The sequence below is a fragment of the Carica papaya genome, chromosome 8 (assembly GCF_054855325.1).
Source record: "Carica papaya isolate Zhongbai chromosome 8, ASM5485532v1, whole genome shotgun sequence".
NCBI lineage: Eukaryota > Viridiplantae > Streptophyta > Magnoliopsida > Brassicales > Caricaceae > Carica > Carica papaya.
The window spans coordinates 354,935-379,143 of NC_142316.1; the positions used below are offsets into that span (position 1 = coordinate 354,935).

The window sequence follows — 24,209 nt, forward strand, 5'->3', positions numbered from 1 at the left end:
CTTAATTGAAAATATATATATATATATATACACGAAGGAACGATACACGGGTTAATGTTATCATACGAGTGTTTTCGTTTTGTCTTATACGAGTAATAACGAAATGTTAATTCATATGATATTCTTCGATTATTTTTGTAGTGCTTTTAGAAAGGCGACATTCGTGCAAAGTCTCGTTGAATAATTTGTGATCTCGCGAGGATTTCCAACAACATATTAATACATAATTTTTTTTTAAAAAATAGATTATTAAAAGAATAAAAAAATTAATTGAATTGCCGATTTAAATATTTAAAAATAATATAAGCATCAATTTAATATTACTAATATTATATTTAATAATTTATTAATATTATTATTGTGTGTGTATTTACAGTGGAGGCCCATCCCTGTGGGCCTCAAGTTATTCAAAACCACAAGTCTCTTCTCTGCGTTAGAATCCGTACGGAAGTAGATGGAGATAATAACAGCTGCGCATGAACCGGCGGTGGTTGTTAGAACCACAACAATGGCAGCCTCCTCGCTCATTTCATCTTCTCTCTTCTCAACAAATCAGAATAGCAAACTCCTGTTTCTCAACAATCGCAATCGTTTCAGCAATCGTCCAGTCAAGTTTTTTAGGGTTCGAGCTGCAAAGCTTCCTGCCGGTGTACGTATATATATAAACTCTTAACTTTCTTTCTCCCTCACCTGATTCTACATCGTTTAAATTTGAATCAGAAAAGTAGGTGTAGATACATACGTACGTGTTGTGAAAACGTTTGAGAATCTCAGGTTGAAATGCCGAAAGTGGAGCCGAAGTTCCAAGCTCCTTTTCTCGGATTCACCAAGACGGCTGAAACATGGAACTCTAGAGCTTGTATGATTGGCCTAATTGGTGTTTTCATTATAGAATTGGTGAGTTCTGTTATGCTTAATTTTCTGTAAGATTCTCGTACTTTGATATAATCGAGTAATGAAAATTTTCACCATTGTTTTCAGATAATCAACAGGGGTATACTTCAGGTCATCGGAGTAGATGTTGGGAAAGGTCTTGATCTTCCTCTCTGAAATATTGTCTCCACGGTCGTCTCCTACTTGCTATTACTCGTTTACAATTCTTCAAAAGAAACTCCAAGATTCCTAAATGTAATCATATGGTTATCCTGGTCGTGGCAGAAAATTCTTCAGTAAGACTAGTTTGAAAATTTGCTTTTATTATAATTATAGAATCACATTGTACCTTAACATATGTGATTTACTGCATTGGTGGTTGTGGAGTGATTAGCTCTGGTAATATATATATATATATATAACCAAGGACAATCACAGATTCACCTTGGAGGTTAACTATATGACTCTGCTGGTTCGACCATCTACGACTGGACATTTGTTCGATGGCTCAGAAAAATTCAGTGCCTCGTCCAGTGACATGCGGCTGTTTCTCCATGCCGTTTCCGCCCACCTTTTCATTTTCTCGCCTTCAACCTTTCTGTTCTCTTGTACACATAGTAATTCTGCATATCCACCTACATAACAAATCAACTAAAGATTATCGCGTGATGACTCTTGCGAAAATCACCGAGATATTATTTAGATCATTGCACCCAGAACCAAAATCGAGACGACATGATAGTTTTGTTTGGGTGAAATAGAAATGGAAAAACAGAAAGGTAACAGATGAGGTATGGGAAGTAGATGCTTAGATGACATGTAAGATGAAAAATCTACAATTGTTTGGATTTTATTTTCATCTCAGTCTAGAAACTTGATTAGGTAAGGTCATAAGAAGGCACAAAAGAAAGAAAGGTGATGTTCGGATTATACCTCTTGCAAGGGCCACCATGTCCCTTCTAGCTACCTTGGTCTCTGCAATTATGCAGTCAAACAATGAAACAGGGAATTAACTGGACGAATAGGAGGTGAAAAAATACATATATGGTAAATACATCGCCCGGTACCTTCAGACTCGATCGATGGAGCTTTCAGAAGCTCAATTGCTCTTCTATAAAGACCCTGTCACGAGTAAATTATCAAAACCATCATAAAAATGTACGCCCTCACATCAATTATTTACAGCAAGATTTAATATTACCAATTTAATTTATAAACAAAATAAGTATCATGCCACGAGGCGGATAACTGTCTAACCTCTTGAATTAGAAGAGAACTCGAATGCTCCTTCCTTGCTTTATGCCGAAACATGAGAGCTATGGCAGTTAAAACGACACCAACCTTGGGATGATATTGACCTAAATGAAATCAATTAAACACAGCACAGAAGATCAAGATATCTAGTAGAAGTACATTCCAAACAACTGATGGACTAAGCGAGCATACCAAAATGTTCCTCTGTCTTTGTTAATGCCTTTGTCAATATCTCCTCCGCATCAGCAAAGTTCCTAACTCAGAAGATGTACACAACGAGTCAGACTATGAAACTGCGAAGAAATTCCAACAAGAAGGAATAGATAAATGACCCAAAATTACCCCCCGTGCGACTCAAGCTGGCCCAAAGCGAACATGGCTGCCAACATAACTTCCTCCGAGGTCATATTACAAACTGCTAAGGCATTTATGTCAGTGAAATCATTTACCGCCACCCCTTGGATCACCTTCTGATACAATTCCTTAGCCAAGGAAACGTTTTGTGTTGCATGCAAGAATTGTCCGAAGGACAAGGCAACATGGCCTACATATGCCAATATCAGCAAATTGCACGAGCATATGTTACTTAACGATTAACAAAAGGAACCTCACCAGTACAACCCCCGCAATCTTCAAGTCCTTGAAAGAATGATCCAGCTGAATAGAGATAACTTCTCATTGAGTACCAACACAATCCGAAACCATCAAAATCAATTGAATAAGTCTGCAAGCCAATAACTTTACCTGATTGAACATTACCATTAACAAGTTCGACCAGTCCTTTTAACGCCTTTGCACGAGCACTAAAAAGCTGAGAGCTTCCATTTCCAGCCTTTGGTTGATCATTTTCTAACATTTCTAAGCATTGATCTGCGAGCACTGATGAAGTATCATCCTATATATAGGGATAACCATCTCCACATAAATTCTAATTGTATATTGATAAAAAGCAATCTAGGTGTTTCATTTGCAGAGATTACCTGCTCCAACTGCATATAGAGTGCAATAAGAGCTTCCATGGCAGCAACTACAATAAATTCAAATCATAACCACTTAGCAAAAGCCTTTTCACCTATGAGACTGAACATAAATAAGAATCTCCAATACGACTGAAAAATTTTCACCTCTAACACCTAAAGAAGATTGTGTCAAATCCAGAACGCCCTGTAGTCGGTCAATTGCTTCACTGAAACTTCCTCTAGTGACACAGAAGAATGCTTCAAATCAAAAACAAAATGGAATGCGCGAAACAATATATTTCTAAATCAATAATTTATCCTCTTCTTATCGTAGAACGAAAAAAGACGATAAACCTTTCATATAACATATCAGACATGGCGAGTAAGACCATTCCCCTAGAATTTTGAGCTGATTGATCCTCACTCGAGTGAAAAGAAAGGCATTGCTCAAGCATCAGCATGCCTTGTCCGTATGATTCATCTAAAAAAAACCACATTAAAAATTTCGAAAAAGTTAGACAGAAATGAAATTCGAAGCTGTAAAAGAAATTATTGAAGAGGAAACGGGTAGAAAGAACCTGATTTCTGAGACCTAGCATGTGCGAGAGCGCAATTAATCATCTGATTTGCAACTGAGGTTGCGTTCTGGGCGTTGGTTCCACCATGAACTGATGCGAATGGTACTGCTGATGATGATGAAGGAAGCAACGGAGAGAAAAGATAGGTTCCATGATATGTAGGTATCAGTAGAGAGGATCGAGCTAGGGTTACTGCTGATCTTATTGCTTTGTGAATCATTGCTTGCTATATGATTCTGATATTTTCTTCTTCCTCGACCTCAGGGGAGAACGCAGAAACCCTTCGGGGGACAATGAAAGGAATTTTTTCTACCAAAACGGCACCGTTTATTATCTCTCGTCTCTCCCTAGTGTTTTTTTTTTTTGCATTTTATTGAAGCATTTTTTTTAAAATTTATTTAGTAATATATATTTATAACATAAATTTTTATTTGGGAGTTAAGAAATAAAAAAAAAATTGAGATACTCCAATATAAAATAATCGAGGTACTTCAATAATTCAACGAAGATAATTTACCTGGCGATGATGAATTTTCTTACGAAATTACGAATTCAACGATGTAAAAATTGCATAAACGTATCTTTTTTTTTAATGTCTCTCTCGTTACTTCTAATGTTTAATGTCTCTCTCGTTTCTTACGAAATTACGAATTCAATGATGTAAAAATTGCATTAACGTATCTTTTTTTAATGTCTCTCTCGTTTCTTCTAAATGTTTTCTAAAGCATATCATAATTTTGTAATATAGTAATTTTAATTCTTAAATTGTTGAGATTTAGTGCATTGTCCTATATATAAACTTGAATGTGAAGCGCGTTCATCATATAATTTACGTCTTAAGTTAGAATTTTAAGAAAGAATATAAAAATTTAGTATTTACCATATATTTGAACTTTTAAAAAAATTATATTAAGAAATCTAATATTTAGATAATTTATTTTTAGAGATACACTATCTTATAAATCTATATAATTTCCGTAAACAGAGATATTATGTGGAGAGATAAAATTAAAAAATATTATAAAAAATGAAAATTTGTTTAATTTATTAATATGTGATGCAATTTCTTTCAAAATTTAAATAATTTTATATTTCGAAAGTTTCTTATATTTGATATATAATTCACTAACTAATATAAAAAAACGTTAGGAAAAAAAATTATTATTTACCACATTAGAATTTTCTAATCTTTTAGTTTACGAGATATTTAACAATATTTAGATAATTTATCTTTAAAGATAAAATATTTTATAAAATAAAAATATTACATATATCTATAATATCTCCTTGTCTAATTTGTTATTATAAAATCAATTTCTTTCAAAATTCAAATAATGATGTATTTTGAAAGTTTCTTGTATTTGATATATAATTCACTAACTAATATAAAAAATGGTAGGAAAAAAAAATATATGATTCACCGTATTAGGATTCTCCGATCTTTTAGTTTAAAGGATTCTTAACAATATCTAAATAATCTATATTTGAAGATACATTATCGTATAAATTCAGATAATCTCGATAAAAAGAGATATCATATGGAGAGGTGAAATTAAAACATAAGTAAATAATAATGTTATATGTATATATATATATGTATAATATCTATAAAAATACAAAAATGTATTTTTCATTTCCTTTTCCACCCAATAATTTAAACACATTTTGTTAACTCTCTCTCAATTTACTTTCCTCCATTCTCTTTTTTAGCTTCATAGGAAGAAGAAACATTATATTTTCTTTTCCCCCAAACACAACCTTAGCTTTCTTACAAACCAAATAGGGAGAGATATCAAATTATATTTTTTGCATAATTTAATTCCAAAATCTTTCTTTTCTTTATAAATGCATTAGAAAAAGGAAAATTTTGTAAATTAGTCCCTAAAAATTTATATTTGTTGCAATGTTTTCTCTAATAATTTTTTAATTATAGTTTGGTCTCGAGCTAACATCTTTTATTTGTTTTAAGAGTCGAGTTTTCTTTATTTTCTCGATGAAAAAGTAAAATTATTAGATCATAACATTTTTTTTTGTTTTTCATTTCGAAGTAAGTGTTTTATTTTTAAAAATATTGAAAAACTTGAGGATGATTTTGTAACAAAAGTTAAAATTAAAATGAAAAATAGGCTAAAGTTAGAGAGTAAATTGATAATTTGCGATAATATTAAGGAAAAAATATTATTTTTCTGTCTAGTTCTACCTAAAGCAAAATTACTGATAACTCCCTTGTATGTTAAATTAAAATTTTGTTTCTAGAGGTTTCTCCACTATACATAAATATCATCATAACCAACAAATTGAGAATTAATGCACTCTGGTCTCTGTCCTAAATGGAACATCATGACGGACTCCGATTACCCATTTGTGAAGTTAAGAAGACTTACAAACGGTTTTCGGTTTATACTGCAAGAAGGGTTCGGGGTTCTTCATCTTTTTTCCATGAATACCACCAACGTACATATTCTGCTCCTCCCCATCAGTCTCTTTCTTGTTTGTCATCACCATGTAAAACTCTTCTAAAAAACTCTCTTTCTGAGAATCTGACATTCTGCTCTTCAGAACATCTCTTAGATACTTTGAGTTATATTTATCGACACTTCCTTTTGCCTTATGGATAATAGCATTTTCTTTTCCCTCCTGAAAAAATAACAGTTCATTTTGCCTCATGAACAACAGTTCTTTTCTTGTAGCATAATTATATATCAATAGCATAATTGTATACCAACTTAAAAATTTATTACAAGTAACTCACCAAATGACTTTTTGTAACATTGTTGTTCAGTTCAGCTGTTAGTTCCTGTTGAAAATGATCCATCACCTAGACAAATAAAAAATAAAGTTTATTCACTCATACAATTTATAACTATGTAGTACATAAGAATTAAACTTAATTACCTCATCAACGGGATCAATCTCTACCTCTACTCTCTTTCTTTTTTCTTTCCTGGTTGTCGTCCCTTCCATCTATCAGGACCAAGAAATTAAGTCAATGTAATTTTCTTTTATATCCATTACAAATAGCTACATATTACATAATTAGGTTAATTTAGTTACTTGGGTAGAATAATTTGTATTTGCCACCTTATTTATCCCAAAATCCATGAATCTTACCCCCGAAGGCTTCATTGTCTATCCAACAAACACAAACCAAGTTATTCTAGTAATTTGCTCAAGAATAAAAATATTAGTAGTAAGTTTTTATATTAATTAACTACTTCATTAATGACCCTAGACATCTCTCTTGCTGCCCCTTTTAGCTTTTCCTCCTTGGTTGGCACCTACAAATTAATAAGCAAACCAAGCTTATTTTAGTCAACATTTTACACATCTATGAACTATTACATACATTTTTAAATAAGTGGATTATATATATATACATATAAATAAACATATGCACTATACTCACTGAATTAGTCACATTTTTCACCATCTTATTCTCCGGTTTCCTCATCATAAGGACCTATACAAAGAAGCAAAAGAATTGAGACAAAATATCTTACTAATAGAAAATTATTGATGACTTAAATATTTTATTAAAAACATATATGTAGACACTTAAAAACAACATACAGAAGAAGTCATTTGTTCCCCATCGATGACCTTTCTCGGCCTACCAACCTTCCTCTGCACTGGAGCACTCCCTTGCTCCCCATTCTCCATGTTCTTTCTTGGCTTGTTGGCCTTCTTTTGATTTGGAGTACTCTCTTCTCCTAGAGGCATTGTGGAACTACCTCCTTCTTCTACTTTTTTCTTTTTTGGCTTGGGAATGGGTTTATTCGGATATGTTTCATAAAGTATAAAGTTTGTTACCTCCACAACAGATCTGAACAATCTTTGTGATTCGATATGAAAAAAATACTGCAATCCCACATCATGTAAATGTTATCAAGGTTTTTGGGTAATTGTGTATAAAGTGTTCTATTTCTACATACATGCTCCAAAAAAACCAATTTGTTTAGTTCTAAAAATTAAAGAGACTTACTGAATCATATCTTGTAGTTTTACGTTCGCGTTGCTCGATCATCCACCCTTCAACTCTTTGTTTGATTGTGTAATGAAAAGTTCTTTTGGGTTGAAAGAGATCTTCCTGAGTGCACTACCAACAAAAAAATTAACCATTACCAAGTTTTCTACAAAACTTATTTGACCTACTAGACATTTTATAAGATTTAAGTGATGAAATATTTACTAACAAATTTAATGTTATTAGCCACGGCTAGAAGATCCTCAGAAAGTGTAAATGAAACTTCAGATGTTCCAATTACTGGACAGCTTTTTCTTGTTTTACGTTGCAATTGATCCCCCTATAAATTTGTTCACATAGTGAGTACTTCATGACCTAGAAAACTCAATAAGAAAAATCGATATATATATATATATATATACACTATGGAAGTACTATTCGAGTGGGTTTCAACAAGATAGAAATTCTATTCAGTTGGTCTTTTGTAAGAAATAGTAACTATTACCTTTGCCTCTGCTGTAACATCTTTTCCTTCTGTCGCTAATTCTTCCACCTCAGTTGCTTGATGTATTTTCTTCTCCTTTTGTTCTTCCTTCACCTTTGCTCTCAAATCATTCACCTTTTCCTGATTGAAAATAGAGCATTTCGATGAATTTGAAAAAAAAATGACGGAACCTTGTATATATCTGTATATTTTGGAACTTACCTTGACGATCTTTTGTATTTGATTGGTAATACTGGACATTTTTATCGCTTTACTGCTTGAATTCTGATTTTCACCTCCTTCACTTCTCTCCATATATGCCTGTATTTGCAAACTAATGAGTTATAAACTCTCACTTTTAAATGAAACTAATGAGATCTTACCAAATTCAAAACACACATGGACACACAGAGAGATCGGTGGATATATATGTGAGGATGAAGAAAGCAAGAAAGTTATAAATACCACACAAGGATTTAGTGGTGAATGGTCATGTACATTCAGGGTGTCTCTAAGTGATTCTACATAAAGAGGTAGGGATAGTGATTTAATTTTTTCCTTATTTTTGAGAAAAAATCAGATTTGATTACATTTTACAATTTTTCTCTCTCAATCCATACCCCTTGTCCACTAATTAAACCATTACCTCTATTATATATTATGCAATATTTAATAATTGAGGTATAAAAATATGCAATTATTTACTAGCCACTAAAATTTATAGATTTAATTACGATTTAATTTAAATTTACTAAATCTTATATTAAATATATATAAATTTAAAAAGCTCTGATATATTCATATATATTTTAAGGATAACTAAAAAAAAAACCGTTCTATAAAAATTTTAGATGTACCAAAAATAATACTTTTTTTAAAAAAATTATTATAAAGATATCCTCCATATATATTTAACATTCTACTAACAGAAATTTTTAATAAGATTTTTGTATGAGATAAAATATATACATATATAGTTCTCTAGCTTGTTCAATGCCTATTGATATGTGTTATTGGTTTATAATTGTATTGGCTGAACAAAAATATTTATTTCAATTTCTAAGACTAATATATGAAAGAAATCCAATATTCACCAACAGATTTATTTTAAATGTTCACAATCTACAAATATTTGGTAAAAATCACAAGAGAATACCATATTTGAGTACGCGGTTTCCGGTGGCCGTGAAGAACCCGAAAGTGAGAAATCTGTGAGGATTTCTCTTGCTGCGACCATTTGATTGAAGAAGGTGCCCGAAGACTCACCAAGAAACATAGGAGAAACACGAAAAATAAAGGAAAACAAAAACCCTAGAGTTTGCCTCTGTTGCGGCGGAAGGAAGAAGAATATGCAGATTTTGGGGAAGATTGATTTTTATACTCATTCTATCCTGAGTGCACGTGAGCTTGACACACTGAATCCCTCTCTCAACTTAAGTGAAACTGTGCGTTTTAGGTTTTCTTAGTATGGGCTACGGTGCGGGTTATGCTTCTTTGGCCTGTTTCACACCGACTTATTAATATCCCCCCTTAAGATGGAGAGAAGATTTTTTCTAATCTCATCTCGAGCATATGCTCTTTGAGAAGCCAACTAGACAAAGCTTTTGTGAAAATGTTTGTTCACTGTTGCTTACTGTTCACACGTATCATTACAATACTCTCTTCCTGCACATTATTTCTAATTACGTGACAATCTATATCAGTATGTTTAGTTCTCTCATGAAATATAGGACTAACAACTATATGGATTGTAACTTTATTATCATAATATAAATATGTTACTACTAAGTTATATACCTTTATATCACTAAGTAAGTACCTGATCTATATTAACTCACAGCAAACAATGGTCATAGCTTTATATTCTGTCTCAATTGAAGATCTAGTGACTGATTGATGTTTTTTAGACTTATAAGTTATAAGTTTTTTAAGATATGTCAAGAGTCAATGGATAGAGAAATTAATTTGATAAGCATTAAAGCATTATATACATTTGTAATCTACATAAATATGATCTAAAGGCAAGAAAAAGAAGAATCACCTGAATTTCTTCTTGAAAATAAAAATATATTGTCTGACGAGGCTATTATGAAATCTATTTTAAAGTATTATAAATTGTACTTATATCTATAGAATCTGACTATAAAAAATATTTGTCCATTGATTGTATAATAAAAAATAATTTTTCGTATAAGTTAGTTAATTAAACAGTACATACACTACTTTCAAATAAAATTCACTTAATGAATGCACGAATGCATGTGTATACAAGCAAATGTATGTTAAAGGCACAACTTTTATTAGTACTTAAAAAGAAACAAGTATTCATATAGAATTTTTTGAATAATAAATAATAATAAAATATGATAAATAAAATTATTTACGTAATTTAATGTCAATAAACGATTTGAGTTATAAAAGCTAATATTTACCAAATAAATTAAATTGTTAATGATACTTATAGTAATATATAAAAATATTTTATTGGTAAAAACTAATACGCCTCTGTAAATAAAAGTCTCAAGAATAATCCCGTCTTTACAGAATTGTCCGGTTATGAGGCAAAATTTGTTGAGGAGATTATTTGTGAACGTGAAACATATTAGAAATATTTGTCAAAAGTTAAAATATGATCGAAGTAAATTACTAGTTACATATTATGTTCGCTCACATTCTATTAAGTAGGAATGCAAAACATTAAAATAAAGGTAAGCTTTTTTTTTTTTAAAGAAATCTTAATATTGAGTAAGTTTTCTAAAAAATTCATAAAATTATTCCTTTATCTCATTCATTTTTTGAAGTGTGGGAATTTGCTATTAATTAGGGATTAATGAGGTATCAATGGAAGAACTAAGGATTTGGTTTAAGAATATGATATTGGATATATATCAAAAGGAATATAGTGTAGTTGTATGATAATCCAAGTGTTTTCTACTTAACAAATAATATTATTTACCATGAGATCCAAGCTATGGATAATAATCTCCAATTGGGTTTTGTTGAACAGGGTAATTAGGTAGATGTTTACAGAGGATTGGGGAGCGAGGTTGAAAAATATACACTCACCCACAGTAATTAACAAGAGGGTATACGCCAACACCCCCCTCTCTCTGTTAGGGTTTTTTGGTTTTGGTCGATGATAGGATCTTGACTTCAGTCTTTGTATCAAGGTAGTCTTTTATTTCCCTGTTGTTGTTATTTGAGTGTCCTCTGTGGGTGATTTTGTTTTTTGAGTCTCTCGTTTCAAATTTGGGTTTTTTATATGTCTGCAAAAAGTTTTCTTTTTTGTTTTGGATGAAATCCCAAAAGGGATTTTCTTGAGCTGTATCGGGTTTGCTTTCCGTCGTGTGTGGATTTATGGCTCTTTTTTTGCCCAGAAAATTTTATCTTGTTGTGTTTTCGAGTTTTAATTTGTTGATAATGTCATGCATAAAAGCCTGTAGATTATCTTTCGATTCACAAAAATTTCAAATTTTGCCTTTTCTATTGGGTAAATGTTGGCGTTTCGTGTTTAACCTAAACTTGCTCAAGTACGTATTCCCATGGCCGCAGTGTTCATTTTCGATTTCCTTGTCATCGCTCTCTATCTCTGTTATGATATTTAACTGCAATCTGTTGATTACTCTGTTAATTTATGTGCTTTTTCTGGTTCTTTCTTTTTAATGATGACTAGTACAGAGGTTTTAAGTACGAGAAGGAGGTTATGATGTGAAATTTCTGCATTATCGTGTGAACTACCTTTGGATTGAGTTCTTCAGAGTGAGGACTCATTGCTGAGTTGGTGAAAATTATTAATTTTTCGCCATGAAGATTAACCAGATTATTATAAGAAAACTATCTCTTCCTACATAAGAAGGATATGCTGCAATATTTTCGAGTCTGTACTTCGCTGATTGTTGTTAACTGGGATGGATTTTATTGTCTTTATGGGCTGTAGTCGAGCTGGTGATCTGGTTGAATAAGCTGTCTAGGAAACATTTCAAACAACTGTGATGGCTGCCAATAAGGAAGTACATATTTGGACTAAACCAGGAGTCTCATCCATTGTTATATTTTAATTGAACTTGATCTTAGCTTAACATACTAATAGTATGTATGTTTTTTTTTTTTTGAAATAAAAGAAGAGAAGATGTATTAATGTGAGGTGCTAAGGGAGCACCACCCATTTACAAAAAATTTACATGTCAATTAGTATATCTACTATAGAACCTAAATCTTCAAAACTTTCTAGATTATGCCCTAAAACAATAGAGCCAAAATAATGAAACCATTTATTATGCTTCAAAACAATGGTATACACGTGTCAAATATTTATGCTTTATATAGGAAGACAGAGAGATTTTGTGTTTCTGTATTTATGCCCTCGGCATGAAAAAGAAGGCATATGTAAAGCTCGGTCATGTCTTTTATGTTACTGAGCAATTTTTTTCCCAAAAGAACATTACTGTTTCTTCATGGGCTGACTTATTCTACACATGCATTCATTATAACTTGTGGTTGACTGTGCCGGATTCATAATATTCTGTTTGTTTGATGTTTTGAATTCTGGGAGTTGATGAAGCTTTATTTTGATTTTGTGATTAATTTTCTTTCTAGGTTCTTTCGTCATTGGTTGGTGCCTTCATTAATAAAGTACACTAGAACATCAAGTAGAAGTAGGATAATATAGGAATAAACCTATGAATGGTTACCAGTAAGGGAGGCAAAAGAAACCGAAATGTAACTCGGAGAGTGGAATTTAAAGACTTGAGATTTTGAATATTTCTGAATCAATTGAGAAGAAGTTGAGAGCTTTTTTGAGGCCATAGGAATTAACCATGACATATTTTTGGGATAAATTGGAATGGGAATGCAAACGGACACGATATATGGTTTCAAGGAGTGTAGGGATATTTCTAGTGTTACTTATTGGCATGTTATCTATTGCTGTTATTGTTGAAGTACCATTGAATATCATGAGATTCTTCTGTGTTCTTTCATTGGAAAGAAAAGATATTGATCTGTGTATCCATTTTCCTCTCCTCACATTATTCTTAATGACTTGCCAAATGCTGCTTTTTATAGTTGGATTGGTTTTTTTTCTTTTTTTTTTTGATGGAATAGGTGCATTGGTTACAGTGTGATATGAGTGAAGAAAAGGAACCATCTAGTTCTCGGAAGCAATTATCTTGCACCACCTGCTTTGATGAGCTCTGGTTCTGCTACTGTACGCTCTTTACTTTGCTATGTACATTATCCTTGTGTACATGTTTCATTGATAGATTATTCAATTGATAATAGTTATCAGGATTAATTGTTTACTTATTTTTTTTTAATTTTATTTAATTTTGATGTCACTTTATTACGAGTTTCAAACTTCAGACCTAAATTTGCAGTCAGTAAAACCTAAAAGAGATAATTTTTATGAACTTTTAATTATATTATGATTAATTTTAAGTGTTTATATTTCTTTTTTTTGCTTTTATTTTTTGGTAATTCTTCACCTTGTTTTAACCCTTGTGCATTGTGATTCATATAAGTTTGATTTCAGAATCTTGTTCTGAGATCAATGGCTATTGCCTTGTTACACATTGCAAAGCTTTTATACTAAGGCCCCTATTCTTTATGCTTGAAGAAGTTTGATATCAATGTCTTGTTATGTTAAAGCATGTGAAAATTTATAGTCCATATGCTCGTAGATTTTTTTAGTTTAATCTTCAGAGGTGTTCTACTTATTTCTCTGCACCGGTATTCTAGTAAAAGCTTTATCGAATATTGAATTTTGAGCTCTTTGAGTTACCATTTATTTCGTTCCTTCATTCATTTTTTTTTTGAAATAATTCGTTCCTTCATTCATCTTTCTCAACATTAGAATCTCAACCAACCAACATATATCTTCTGGCAGCTATAGTTCATCAAATGCAGAGGTATTATCGGCTTGGAGTTCTTGACAACTGCTCCGAAAAGTGGAGCGCTCTTGTTGATTGTTTAACTTTAAAGACAAAACGCTCATCTGAAGTACAGGTTTGTCTTTGAACTTCAATATTTTGTAGATCTCATCATTTGCTTCTCTGTCTCTCATCATTTGGTTCTCTGTCTTCACCTGTTAAGCAAGCAACAGAATTGAACTAAGTTGATGTTAGATAATTAGAGTTTGGAATTGATTTACCTGTTAAGAAATCTGTGGGAAACCTAAATTGTACCTAGATATGATGATCAGGGTTTCTTAGAATTAGTTGCTCACATGTAAGAGTTAATTGCTCACCTTAAAAAGGGACTCTTAAGAGTCACACTTAAGAATTAATTGGATTACACAATCGAAAAATAGTGAGAAAATTCTCAAAATACTTTTTACCGAATAACTGGATTGATCTTAAGTGTGAGATTATATGGATATTTGTAGTACTTTACTTGAAAACCCAGTATAATTATAGTTAAAGAATCCTAATAGGATACTCAAAAGTATTTAACATATAAATAAAGGGATTAAATTTTTCTTTTAATATTTTCTAGATCAATTTGTCTTTTATTGTATATTAGTTCTTTACAAATCATTTTCTTCTATAACCTGAAACTAACTTTTAGTTCACAAAATTTGGGCATGGAGGGGCATCTAGGGACGAAGGAAACAAGCAGACGTAACATCGTTTCCCATCTTTTGGGCAGTGTGGAAAGAGATGAATAAAAGGGTTTTTGATGGGTTTGGTGATGTGAATGGTCTTGACTTAAGAATAGATGGTTCTAAATCTTTGGTTTTTTTGTTATCGGGTTCTCTCTTTTTTTTTTTGAAGTGAAAAGTTGTAGAGTAGTATTAGTATAAGCACCAGAGATGAAAAGCATGTACAATTATTTACTGCTTAGTCCTCCATACCAATAATCTTCCTAAATGACTCAAAATATACCGGAGGATGACCCGTAAGCAAAACATTTAGGCTACTAAGCCATCTATTCTTCAGTACGTCAAAATCATTAGTGTCATCAAGTCCCTCAAAGGCCTTACAGTTCCTAACTTCTCACACAGTCCACATAAGGGAAATGGGAATCAAATCAGCAAGGGTACAACTGTTACTGAGTTGCTTCCAAGCCCAAATCTCTTCTTTGATAGAACCCGAACAAACCCGGCTAATACCCAGCTATCTGTAGACCATACACCACAAATGATATGCAACAGGGCAATGTAAAAGAAGGTGCCTGCAGTCTTCCTCGGCGTTTTTGCAGAGATAACAAGCATTTACCAAGGTTGACCCCCTCCTTCTAAGCTTAATTATGTTCAAAATACATTCTCTGCTAGCTTCCCATGCAAAGAATGAAACCCTTGGAGGCACTGTAATTTTCCAGATGAGTTTGTAAGGAAATGGCACTGTATCGACCCCACTGTGATATGGATTAACCTCCCCCTGCCTTAGAATCTTATACCAAGATTTGACAGAGAAAGAACCATTTTGTGATCTTACATTCGGGTTTATCTTCAATATTATTCAGCCTGATTTCTGACAGTAACTCCAACAACTTTTCATACTCAGGAATTTCCCAATCGTTCAGATTATGATTAACCACCCCCTGCCAAGATCCCTCCCTAGTCTGACTATTAAGAAAGCAAGCACTCACTCGGACAACTTTATTCTCAGAAATAGCAAAAATTGCAGGAAATCTGTCCTTGAGGAGGCCTCCCTCCAGCCATTCGTCTTCCCAGAAGCTGATCTTATCCCCACAACCCAGCTTCCATATGATATGTCTAAGGAATTTTTCTTTACCATCTAAAATGCTTTTCCATAGATCCTTTCTGTGATTTCTCACCACCCCAGTAGTTAGCCAACCAGAACCATCAATTCCATATTTCGAAGCAATAACTCTCCTCCACAAAGCTTTTTCCTTGTTGATAAAGCGCCATAGTCATTTTCCTTGCAAAATAATATTCATTTCCACCAAAGATCTAATCCCAAGACCACATTTTGTAAGGTTTTTTTCAGCTCATTCCAAGCCACAAGATGGAATTTTCTGCCATCCTCCCTATCCCCCCGCAAAAAGTTACTTTGTAAAGATTCCAACCTTTAGCCACACTGCAAGGGATAGACAATAAAGATAGGTAGTAAATTGGCAGATTGCTGAGAGTGCTCTTGACAAGTCTAAGAAAGTCACTTTTAGAAGGTAAGTTTCTTTTCCAACCAACCAATTTTCCTTCAACTCTGCTGATAATCGGATCCCAAGTCCCTCGGTCTTTATAATTTATCCCCAAAGGTAAGCCAAGATACTTTATTGGCAAATTAGACTTCTTACATCGCAAAGCCTCAACCAGGTATGATTTGTTATCCGCTTCACCCAACTCCACAAATTCAGATTTTGACAAGTTAATCTTCAATCCAGAAACCACTTGGAACCCCATTAAGATACATCTAATGTTCAACAAGGCTGTCAAATCTGGTTCGCTAAATAACAGAACATCATCAGTGAAAAATAAATGAGTTATTTCTTCCTTAGAGTCACCTTTCCCAACCTTCAAGTCTTAAAATAGATTCTGCTCTCTAGCCTTCAGGATCATTCTGTTAAGAGCTTCCATTGCCACTATGAACAGGAATGGTGATCGGGGATCCCCTTGTCTCAACTCTTTTGATGGCCTAAAAAATTTTGAGGGGTTACCATTGACAATCACAACATATGAGACAGAAGTAATACTAGTGGTGATCTATTTTCTCCATTTAACACCAAAACCAAGACTCCTAAGCATATAATCAACAAAAGACCAACTTACATTGTCATAGGCGTTCTCCATGTCAAGCTTGCACAGCACACCATTTCTTTTTTTGTTAAGCAGTTCATCAACTAATTCGTTGGCTATAAGTGCTGCATCCAAGATTTGCCTGCCCCCAACAAATGCATGTTGTGTCCCCCAATGATGCTGTCCAGAACCTTTGCCATTCTTTTAGGCAAAACTTTGGCAATCAATTTATACACACTACCAACCAAACTAATAGGTCTGAATTCCTTAATAGTAGTGGCTCCACTCACTTTTGGAATGAGGACGATAAAAGTGGAGTTAATAGACTTCACAAATTTTTCAGTCCTATGAAAATCTTCAAATATTTTCAACACATCCGTCTTAATCACTGGTCAGAGGTCTTGCAAGAAACAAATAGGGAAACCGTCTGACCCAGGCATCTTTTCTCTGTTACAATCTTTTAACCCTTGAAGGACTTCTTCCTTAGTAAATAATTTTTCCAAATCCTGGCTGCATTCAATATCCAGACAATTAAAAGACAAGTCGTCTAGAGTAGGCCTTCACTCCGTGGTATCAGTGAATAACTTGGCAAAGTGCTCTCTGGCTTTATCCCTCAAGTTCTGGTTTCCTTCAATCTCCTCCTTCCCGAACCTAAGTGAGCCAATTAAATTACTTCTTCTATGCTGACTTGCAAGGCAGTGTAAATATCTGGTATTTCTGTCCCATTCCTTTACCTTTTTTCCCTTGATTTCAGACTCCAGTTAGCCTCTTCCATTTGTAGAAAGACGCCAATTTTTTCTTTTAGTGCCTCCCTATGTAAGCACTCTTCAGCCAGCAGAGGACTTTCCTCCTTTTTATCCATGCTGCTCATTTCCTTCATCATGGTGCTCATTTGAAGCTCAGTCTTCATACCCTCATCTCTACACCACTGCTTAAATTTTTTTTTTCAGATGCTTAAATTTATGCACAATTATAAAGCTGGGCATGCCTACAGGGTATGAGCTTTCCCACCACACCTTAACCATATCTTTGAATTCATTAACTTTCATCCATTTCACATCGAACCGGAAGGGGCAAGGGCCCCAAAGAATGTCATCTGCCTCCAGACATATGGGAAAGTGGTCTGAGGTTAACCTGCTTAACCTTTTTTGACATAAGTTAAGAAAATTATAATGTACATCAATAGACACCAAAAACCTGTCAATTATGGAACTCGCAGGACATAATCGTTGTTTGGTCCATGTCCATCTTCCCCCAATCAGAGAAAGGTCAATCAGGTCAAGCTTCTTCAGGATTTCTTTAAATTCCTCGGCACATTTTCTGTTAAAATGATCACCAGTGCGTTCCATGCTGTTTAGAACCATATTGAAGTCCCGATCACCCAAGGCCCCTTCCATCTGGATTTGCACCCCTCAAGAGCCCTCCACAGAAGAGCATGCTCCCTCCCTTCCCCATGATTGTAGACACCAGTGAACAACCACTCCATCCCATTTCGGATATCTATGAAGGTGCACGACAATGTACAGGACTCAAGGATGCTATCAACACAGTTCATTATGCAACCATCCCACATAATGATGATACCCCCCGAGGCACCGACGGATGAGAAGACACTCCAACTCACCTCTTTTCTATTCCATAGACGTCTCACTGTCTTACTCTCAACTACTTCCATTTTTTACTCCTATAAACACACAACCTCTGGTTTCCATCTGTTCAGACCACCCTTGATAATTTGTCTTTTGTTACTGTCATTGATACCCCGCACGTTCCAAGATATAATTCTTCTAGACATTTAAATCTTCAGCTTCCCCTTCCACTTCCCTCCCCTTCTCCCTCCTACCTCCATCATAATTTATAGTGGAAATAAGTCTCTATAGTTCCCTCGAGACCGCATTTCCCGTTTTCTCTTTCCCCTTGTTTTTTCCTACCTCTGTTCTTTCTTTTTCTATACGACTTCTCTCAATATCTCTGAAAAGCTCCATAACTCTGTTTTCAAAACCCTCAAAAACAATACCAACCATTTCATTCACTCTCTGGACATTCTCAAGTACCCAAGTAGAGTTATCAGCCAAAAGCATCCCATCAGCAGCAGAATCACTTTCCCTTATAACAGAGGCCTCTCTAACTTCAAGAGTCAGCTAGAGATGGTTCTTATCTCTTTCCCTTTTGCTGTTCATGCAATACCCCATTGTCGGGACTTCAACTAACTGCAGCTGCTGAAGTTGTTCATTTTCGAACAAGGAGGAACTCCGGAAGTAATAATCATTGCTTTCCCCCAATTCTTGGGCTACATCGCTTTCGACCAAGTCAGTCGGGTTTACTTCCACGGGCCCTTCTCCCCTTCTCATGAAACCCAAGTTCTCCGTCTCGCTCAAACAACCTATTGCCAAGTTTGCTCTTTTTTCAAACTTTCCCAAGCTGGCTGAGCTAATAATCATCTCCAGAAAATCTTTCTCTCCGCCCAAATACTGCAATTTTCCCAAAGGTTCTTTCTCAGCCAGAACTTTTTCTTTTAGGGCACAATCCTTGTGAATTCTTCTATTTTTCCTTTTAATTTTTCCACCAGCTTTCTTGAATGGGCTGGCTACAACCCGTCTTAGTCGACCATTTAAATAGGGCCTCTCGGATGGGACAGCCTGATCCGCACCAATTGCCCATTTATCCTTTTCAGCCCAAGTGAACTTACGACCCAACTTTGGCCCAATTTTTGTGATTTTCCCTCCACTCGGAATTGACTTTCCTTTTAGTGGGATATTAGAGCAACTTGAGAGAGTGTCGTTTCTCCCAAAATTATTTTGGGTCTCTCCCCCCTCGATTTGGTGCAATTAGGCATTTTGAAATTTGAACTGGCTGCGTTGAGGAGCCGGGTCGGGTATCTTCGTTTGCACTCAGTTTAGGGTTCAGGGGTCAGTTTTGTAGGATTTCCATGAAAGATGCACCTTTCTTTCTAGCCAGCCAAACCACCAACTCCCTGTTACAACATAGACATCTGCTGTCAGTAAACAAAGCCTTTTGACTAGCAGTAATGGCCGGGAAGTTTGCCGGAATGATCTTTTAATCCTTTTTTGTCACCCAGTTCGGTACTATTAATTCGACCCCGCTTACCTCGTATATTGCCTCCATCATCTGCCACCACCGAAGTGCTGTTTCACCCTCTCGAATGATATATGGATACATATGCCCTTTTGACCCCTTTTCATATGAGAAAGGACAATGAAAATACCTTTTCCATTTCCGCTCAACACCATCCACATAATGTGTTCTTTACTGCCTCGATTCCTGTCCCATGATTCTCCCCCTTTCCCATCGGAATTGTCTAAAACACTCCCTCAACCACTCTGTCTCGTCCTTGCTGTAGAAGATTAATTTTCGAAAGACTCTACCATTCTCGAAAATTCTTAAGCCCTGCCCTTCTACCATCACATCAAAAGACTTGCTTCCTATCATCAAGAACTTACGTTTTCCGACAACCATTCCAGCTTGCAAAGACCGACCCCTTAACAAAATAAACGACAAACACTTGTGCTCGCTAGAGGCGTTTTGTTCACCCCGGACTAAGAGAGCCGGTCGGCCATGACGGCTGACCCAAACTGCGAGAAAATCCGCACAGTTATGTGGACTTAGTGTTTACAAAAGAGAAAAAGAGATTAGAGGAAAAGGGTTTTTGTTTTGAGAAGATTCAGAAAGTAGAGATAATTTTAGAGGGAGAAAGTTTTAGAGAGAGAGTATACTTTTGTTCTCATCTTTGTTATCTATACATTAATACTCAGATTTGAGTTATCTTTCATAGTTGATAGACATGTAAATTGTTTGTACATAGATTGGCACTCCCTTGGTGTTCATATTGATATTACACTTTACACTTTGTATTTAAAAAATGCGTTGGATGTTATAAATTATTTAATTCTACTGGATTTAGTTAGATACCATTTAGGTTCTGATGAGTGGCTTCTGGCATGATATCCTTATAAATCCCATAGAATTCAGATGCCAGTCATGAGTGGTTAGTGTTATCATTGGTTCATTTTTGGATACAGAATCCAGGAGGCCACAGAGAAATGCAGGACTGTCATGAGCATTCTTTTTTACTTATTTCCTATGCTAAAAATGAACCAATGATAACACTAACCACTCATGACTGGCATCTTTTTACTTATTTCCTATGCTAAAAATGGTTGTTGCATCTTTTGCTCTGTGCCATAGAATTTAATCAATTGAAGGTCTGTGTGCAGGAAATTCTGGAAGCTAGGGCAAAATCAAAACTCCATATCTGGACTTTTAGAACACCAGAAGAAGCATCATCTCACTGGAAAGACCTATTTGGAGACTTGGATGATATGGCGTGATCAGAATATTCAACTAACATGTTTCTTTTTAGGTTCAATTACTCCAAATAAATTAAAATCCAGAGAAACAGTGAAGGAAGTAGGGGGATTTTCTTTGAATTTCTTTCTTCTCTCTGTTTTATAGCTCTTGAAATTTGCAATTTATATATAATCTCTGCCCATGTTGTGATATTAGAGATGGACATCAACCAAATGCAATCCAATTATAAGTTTAATACCAAGAAGCAAGAACATTTCCACCAATTATGCATCCCTCAGTAAATCAAAAAGCATATATGTACAGTATTTTTACCAGTGTCTCAAGTTGATATGTTTATACTTTTTAGTTATATATAAAAAGTATATGCCTCATTTATGCATCTCTGTGAATGTACCAATTTAACAAGAGCAGTTGGAACACCATGGTTGGCTGCTTTATAGATTCCTCCTAACCCTATAAAAGGTTACTATACTTAGTACACACACACACACACACACATAATATATTTCTGTATATACATCAAACAGTGTAAATATATATATATATATATATTTAATTCTTATTAAAAGTAGCTACTCATTTTTATAATCTTATTCTACACGATTAAGAAAGCAAGCCAAGAGGCATATAATCACTACCAACATTCTCTTCTCTTAACTTTAACTTTAGTTGTTGTCATGTCACCTGATGACATGCAAATCAAGCTATTAATGATAGTTTAATTCTTCCTTAATTTTTTAAAGAAGAACTCCCTAACTATCTCTTTTATCGGATTATATGAATTTCTATGATTTTTTATAAAAATACGAATTTGCATTGTGAATTATATACTGTGTACGTCTTAAAAGTTATATTATTAAAAATTTCGTTGTTTGGTATATTGTTACGATATAGTTTTAGAGAAATTATGTATTTCGAAGTTCGAAAAGGATTTCTTAATAAGTATATCGAATACAAAAATGGAAACTCAAAAGAATTAATGGGGGGAAAGAGAGTAAACCCTCAAATTTTAGATTGTATAATACTAATGTGTGTATATTATATATATATATATATATTATAGTAGAAAAGAAAAGAGAAGACCCTCAAATATAAGCAATGCATATATTCTGTTTGTAAAAGTGAAAGAAAGAAAGCAAAAGAGTTAATGGGGGAGAATTCTCTCACTCTCACTCTCACTCTCACTCTCACTCTCACTCTCTGCTCCACCTTAAAAAGCCCTTGTGGCTGCTTGAACTTAATATCTGGATTGGACTGTAAATTTCACATTATAATTTCTTCTTCAACATCCTAAAAAATGTCTCCACAACAGTTCCTCACATCTCTTCTTCTTCACCTCTTACTCTCTTCCACTCTCACCGGTAACTTCTACTCTTCTTTCTTCTCAGTTACCTACTCAATATATACATACATATATATATATATATATCTACACACACACACAGACATATATATTCCATACACATTCAGAATACCTGTATTTGTCTTTTGATTAGTGGTAGTGAATTCTTGTATCAACTTTCATATATGGGGATTAAATAAATTTCTATCTAGTCAAAAACAAAACATTCACCATAGAATCAGAGAAGTTCTGAATAAAAATTCTGAAGTACCTTAAGTCTAGCTTATAGAATGATGTTTGCTTATTATTATTTAGTATTCTGGAATCAACTTTTATGAATTCACGAATGAAATTTTCAAAACTTTGATTTTAATTATGATTTGTGATTATAATGTGTAACCCCTTTCGGTTGCAGGGGGAATACAACTCATCCTCGTAAACAATTGCGAAGAGAGCATATGGCCCGGGATACTTGGTGGAGCCGGCCAACCAACTCCAAAAGACGGCGGCTTCCATCTCAGCAGTGCAGAAGAAATAGTCCTCGACGTTCCCGAAAAATGGTCGGGAAGAATCTGGGCCAGACAAGGCTGTTCTTTCAACAACAACGGCAGAGGATCCTGCGACACCGGCGACTGTTCCGGCCAACTTCACTGCCGAGGAACCGGCGGTACTCCGCCGGCAACCGTAGTGGAAATGACTCTAGGATCATCTTCTTCTGCAATTCAATACTATGACGTTTCACTTGTCGATGGATTCAACTTGCCGGTGTCCATGAAACCCGTCGGCGGCGGGATTGGGTGCGGGCTGGCGGCGTGTGAAGTGGATTTAAACGTTTGTTGTCCGTCGGCGTTGGAAGTGAAGAAGAAAGGGAAGATTGTAGGGTGTAAGAGCGCATGTTTAGCAATGCAATCAGCAAAGTATTGTTGCACTGGGGAGTATGGGAATCCGAAAACTTGTAAACCAACTTTGTTTGCTCATCTGTTTAAAGCGATTTGCCCGAAGGCTTATAGTTATGCGTTTGATGATTCTAGTAGTTTGAATAAGTGTAGAGCTTCAAGGTATGTTATCACTTTCTGTCCTCCAAAGTGACTGACATATACGTCTGAAAACATATATATATACACATATATATATGTATTTGAAGTTTACTTCAAATGGGTTTACTTCAGAATTGGTTTCTTTCTTTTAGGAGTACTTGTATGATCTCAGTGGTCTTTTTTCAAGACTGTTAAATGATATAATCCCACATCAATACTGAATCTATACTTGGTTTATATAAACTACACAGACTGCAACTTTCATATATATATATATACACACACACATATGTATATATATGCATTTGAACTTCACTTCAAGTTTCTTTTCTCTTCTCTGACACAGAAATTTTTGGATTATGTCTCTTAGAGATCACCAATTCTAATATATTTTTATTCTGTTTAAGTAAAATTGTAATTTTATCATATAAGTATTTAGCTATATGATAATCTATAGCTTTATATGGCACATATAATATATAGATTTTCCATAATATAATAATACATTCCAACAAGCAATGTAAATATATTTTAAAAAGTAATTATGTCTATTTCTGGTGTAGTCCTGCATGTAAAACAATGAGCGAGTTATAACTCTTTGGTGACTCCGATTACAATGCAGACTTGACAGACACATCCTGTTTGGATATATATTTACATATTATACACACACATGTATGTATATATATATATA

General features: G+C 34.3%; 5 protein-coding genes across 7 annotated transcripts; 3 read left to right on the forward strand and 2 right to left on the reverse strand.

Moving 5' to 3' along the window:
* Positions 1 to 303: 303 nt before the first annotated feature.
* Positions 304 to 3,978, reverse strand: NDP1 (Tetratricopeptide repeat (TPR)-like superfamily protein). 3 transcript variants are annotated; one of them, XR_015813817.1, is made up of 13 exons: positions 3,665 to 3,978; positions 3,441 to 3,567; positions 3,252 to 3,325; positions 3,108 to 3,154; positions 2,872 to 3,022; positions 2,740 to 2,784; positions 2,470 to 2,671; positions 2,320 to 2,381; positions 2,131 to 2,231; positions 1,941 to 1,995; positions 1,807 to 1,848; positions 1,223 to 1,508; positions 304 to 1,145 (listed from the first exon to the last, which is right to left on the reverse strand). XR_015813817.1 is itself a non-coding variant. In XM_088208957.1 (13 exons), the coding sequence occupies exons 1-12, from the start codon at positions 3,882 to 3,884 to the stop codon at positions 1,330 to 1,332; spliced, it is 1,305 nt and encodes a 434-aa protein (XP_088065083.1). In that variant the 5' UTR covers positions 3,885 to 3,978; the 3' UTR covers positions 304 to 1,145; positions 1,318 to 1,329. The 3 variants fall into 3 exon arrangements, 2 of the variants coding, with proteins under 2 accessions (XP_088065083.1, XP_088065082.1); XM_088208957.1 differs by having other exon boundaries at positions 1,318 to 1,508; XM_088208956.1 differs by lacking the exon at positions 304 to 1,145 and having other exon boundaries at positions 1,177 to 1,508.
* Positions 455 to 1,227, forward strand: OHP (one helix protein). Its single transcript, XM_022055341.2, has 3 exons — positions 455 to 649; positions 775 to 897; positions 982 to 1,227. Exons 1-3 carry the CDS (start codon positions 455 to 457, stop codon positions 1,048 to 1,050), a joined length of 387 nt encoding a protein of 128 aa, XP_021911033.1. The 3' UTR covers positions 1,051 to 1,227.
* Positions 3,979 to 6,508: 2,530 nt separating the features above from the next.
* Positions 6,509 to 7,550, reverse strand: LOC148240321 (uncharacterized). Its single transcript, XM_088209704.1, has 5 exons — positions 7,235 to 7,550; positions 7,071 to 7,124; positions 6,880 to 6,942; positions 6,719 to 6,793; positions 6,509 to 6,628 (listed from the first exon to the last, which is right to left on the reverse strand). The coding sequence occupies exons 1-5, from the start codon at positions 7,382 to 7,384 to the stop codon at positions 6,509 to 6,511; spliced, it is 462 nt and encodes a 153-aa protein (XP_088065830.1). The 5' UTR covers positions 7,385 to 7,550.
* A 3,497-nt stretch (positions 7,551 to 11,047) lies between these two features.
* Positions 11,048 to 21,399, forward strand: LOC110807531 (uncharacterized protein C227.17c). The gene is made up of 4 exons (XM_088209161.1): positions 11,048 to 11,198; positions 13,216 to 13,318; positions 13,997 to 14,115; positions 21,043 to 21,399. Exons 1-4 carry the CDS (start codon positions 11,133 to 11,135, stop codon positions 21,154 to 21,156), a joined length of 402 nt encoding a protein of 133 aa, XP_088065287.1. The 5' UTR covers positions 11,048 to 11,132; the 3' UTR covers positions 21,157 to 21,399.
* An 855-nt stretch (positions 21,400 to 22,254) lies between these two features.
* On the forward strand, positions 22,255 to 23,741 carry LOC110807542 (Pathogenesis-related thaumatin superfamily protein). The gene is made up of 2 exons (XM_022032687.2): positions 22,255 to 22,497; positions 22,894 to 23,741. The coding sequence occupies exons 1-2, from the start codon at positions 22,434 to 22,436 to the stop codon at positions 23,565 to 23,567; spliced, it is 738 nt and encodes a 245-aa protein (XP_021888379.1). The 5' UTR covers positions 22,255 to 22,433; the 3' UTR covers positions 23,568 to 23,741.
* The last annotated feature ends 468 nt before the right edge of the window (positions 23,742 to 24,209 follow it).

Coding starts and splice junctions, on each gene's coding strand:
- OHP (XM_022055341.2), top strand. CDS start 455: ATGGAGATAATAACAGCTGCGCATGAACCGGCGGTGGTTGTTAGAACC. Junction 650..774: donor CTGCAAAGCTTCCTGCCGGT/GTACGTATATAT, acceptor TGAGAATCTCAG/GTTGAAATGCCGAAAGTGGA. Junction 898..981: donor GTGTTTTCATTATAGAATTG/GTGAGTTCTGTT, acceptor CATTGTTTTCAG/ATAATCAACAGGGGTATACT.
- NDP1 (XM_088208957.1), bottom strand. CDS start 3,884: ATGATTCACAAAGCAATAAGATCAGCAGTAACCCTAGCTCGATCCTCT. Junction 3,568..3,664: donor TGCTAGGTCTCAGAAATCAG/GTTCTTTCTACC, acceptor GGTTTTTTTTAG/ATGAATCATACGGACAAGGC. Junction 3,326..3,440: donor TCTGATATGTTATATGAAAG/GTTTATCGTCTT, acceptor CTGTGTCACTAG/AGGAAGTTTCAGTGAAGCAA.
- LOC148240321 (XM_088209704.1), bottom strand. CDS start 7,384: ATGCCTCTAGGAGAAGAGAGTACTCCAAATCAAAAGAAGGCCAACAAG. Junction 6,943..7,070: donor TGAAAAATGTGACTAATTCA/GTGAGTATAGTG, acceptor ATTAATTTGTAG/GTGCCAACCAAGGAGGAAAA. Junction 6,794..6,879: donor TGTCTAGGGTCATTAATGAA/GTAGTTAATTAA, acceptor TTTGTTGGATAG/ACAATGAAGCCTTCGGGGGT.
- LOC110807531 (XM_088209161.1), top strand. CDS start 11,133: ATGTTTACAGAGGATTGGGGAGCGAGGTTGAAAAATATACACTCACCC. Junction 11,199..13,215: donor CCACAGTAATTAACAAGAGG/GTATACGCCAAC, acceptor TTGATGGAATAG/GTGCATTGGTTACAGTGTGA. Junction 14,116..21,042: donor AACGCTCATCTGAAGTACAG/GTTTGTCTTTGA, acceptor GTCTGTGTGCAG/GAAATTCTGGAAGCTAGGGC.
- LOC110807542 (XM_022032687.2), top strand. CDS start 22,434: ATGTCTCCACAACAGTTCCTCACATCTCTTCTTCTTCACCTCTTACTC. Junction 22,498..22,893: donor ACTCTCTTCCACTCTCACCG/GTAACTTCTACT, acceptor TTTCGGTTGCAG/GGGGAATACAACTCATCCTC.